The 973-nt window shown below is 62.3% G+C and overlaps 1 protein-coding gene across 1 annotated transcript in view; it reads right to left on the bottom strand.

Annotated features, from left to right (window-relative positions):
* DENND3 (DENN/MADD domain containing 3) overlaps positions 1–973 on the bottom strand; it is a gene marked incomplete at its 3' end in the record, with an annotated part of 73424 nt that overhangs the window by 70499 nt on the left and 1952 nt on the right. Inside the window, exon 3 of the mRNA XM_015561422.1 lies at positions 252–391. Coding sequence (XP_015416908.1) covers positions 252–391 — 140 coding nt within the window. The remainder of the gene's footprint in view (positions 1–251; positions 392–973) is intronic.

The raw sequence follows: 973 nt of genomic DNA on the forward strand, positions 1-973 counted from the left end.
AAAATAAAATGCAAACAAAAATCAGAACTGACAGCAGCCGCTGATCTTCTCCGAGAGCCAGGGAAGGCGTTTTCCTGATTCACGTCCCTGTCTCAGTCCCAGTATCACGACTTCCGACAGTCTGCCCTCCCCCCCTCCCTGTCCCTGGCCCCAGGTTGACCTCGCCCGGACCCGGGGTTCCCACACGAGCTCCCGAGCCTGCCCGGGGCAGGGTTTTAGGGTGGCCGAAGCCGAGGGCGGTGGCAGCTCACCAGGACAGGCAGTCCCTGAGGGCGTTGTAGTAGGGGAACCGCGAGATCACGCACACGGCGAAGGGCACGAAGCAGCCGGCGGCGCCCACGCTCAGTCCGGACTCCCGGGGGGGCTTGCCGCTGTAGAAGCAGTGCTCGTCCTGGGAGAGAGCGGGGCGTCACCTCCCGGCGTTGTGTGCACCCTCCACAGCGCCCGAGGCTCCGGACAGAGGCGGGCCACAGGGCCGGACCCAGTCCCCCTCCCAACCCCCTCCGGTCACAGTTCAACTACCAGTCAGGGCACATGCCCGGTTGCGGGCTCTGTCCCCAGTGGTGTGTTCATGGTGCTTTTAAAGCATTTTCAGTCCCAAGTTCCGTCATCCTTGGGGGCCTGGCAGGGGCTGTGATGTCAGGTGAGCCAGTTTCGCCCCCTCCCACCTGTCTCCTGGGTCCCCAGGGCCAGATGCACAGGTGGTGGGGGGTGCAGGAGGCAGCCAATCAATGGTCCTCTCTCATCATGGATGTCTCCCTCTCTCCCTTTCCCTTCCTCTCTGAAATCAATAAAAATATTTTTAAAAGGTTACAAAGAAGGGAAGGTGCGTCCGTGCGCTGGGGAAGCTCACGGCCTCGGGGGAGGGGATGCAGGTAGAAAAGCCAATACCAGAGGGACCCAGGGCTTGGCTGAACAGGAGCAAGTGCAGCAGCAGGAGGGGGGGGCATCACGGAGGAGGAGGAGGAGGAGG

Source organism: Myotis davidii, unplaced genomic scaffold, assembly GCF_000327345.1.
Source record: "Myotis davidii unplaced genomic scaffold, ASM32734v1 scaffold1717, whole genome shotgun sequence".
Classification (NCBI taxonomy): domain Eukaryota; kingdom Metazoa; phylum Chordata; class Mammalia; order Chiroptera; family Vespertilionidae; genus Myotis; species Myotis davidii.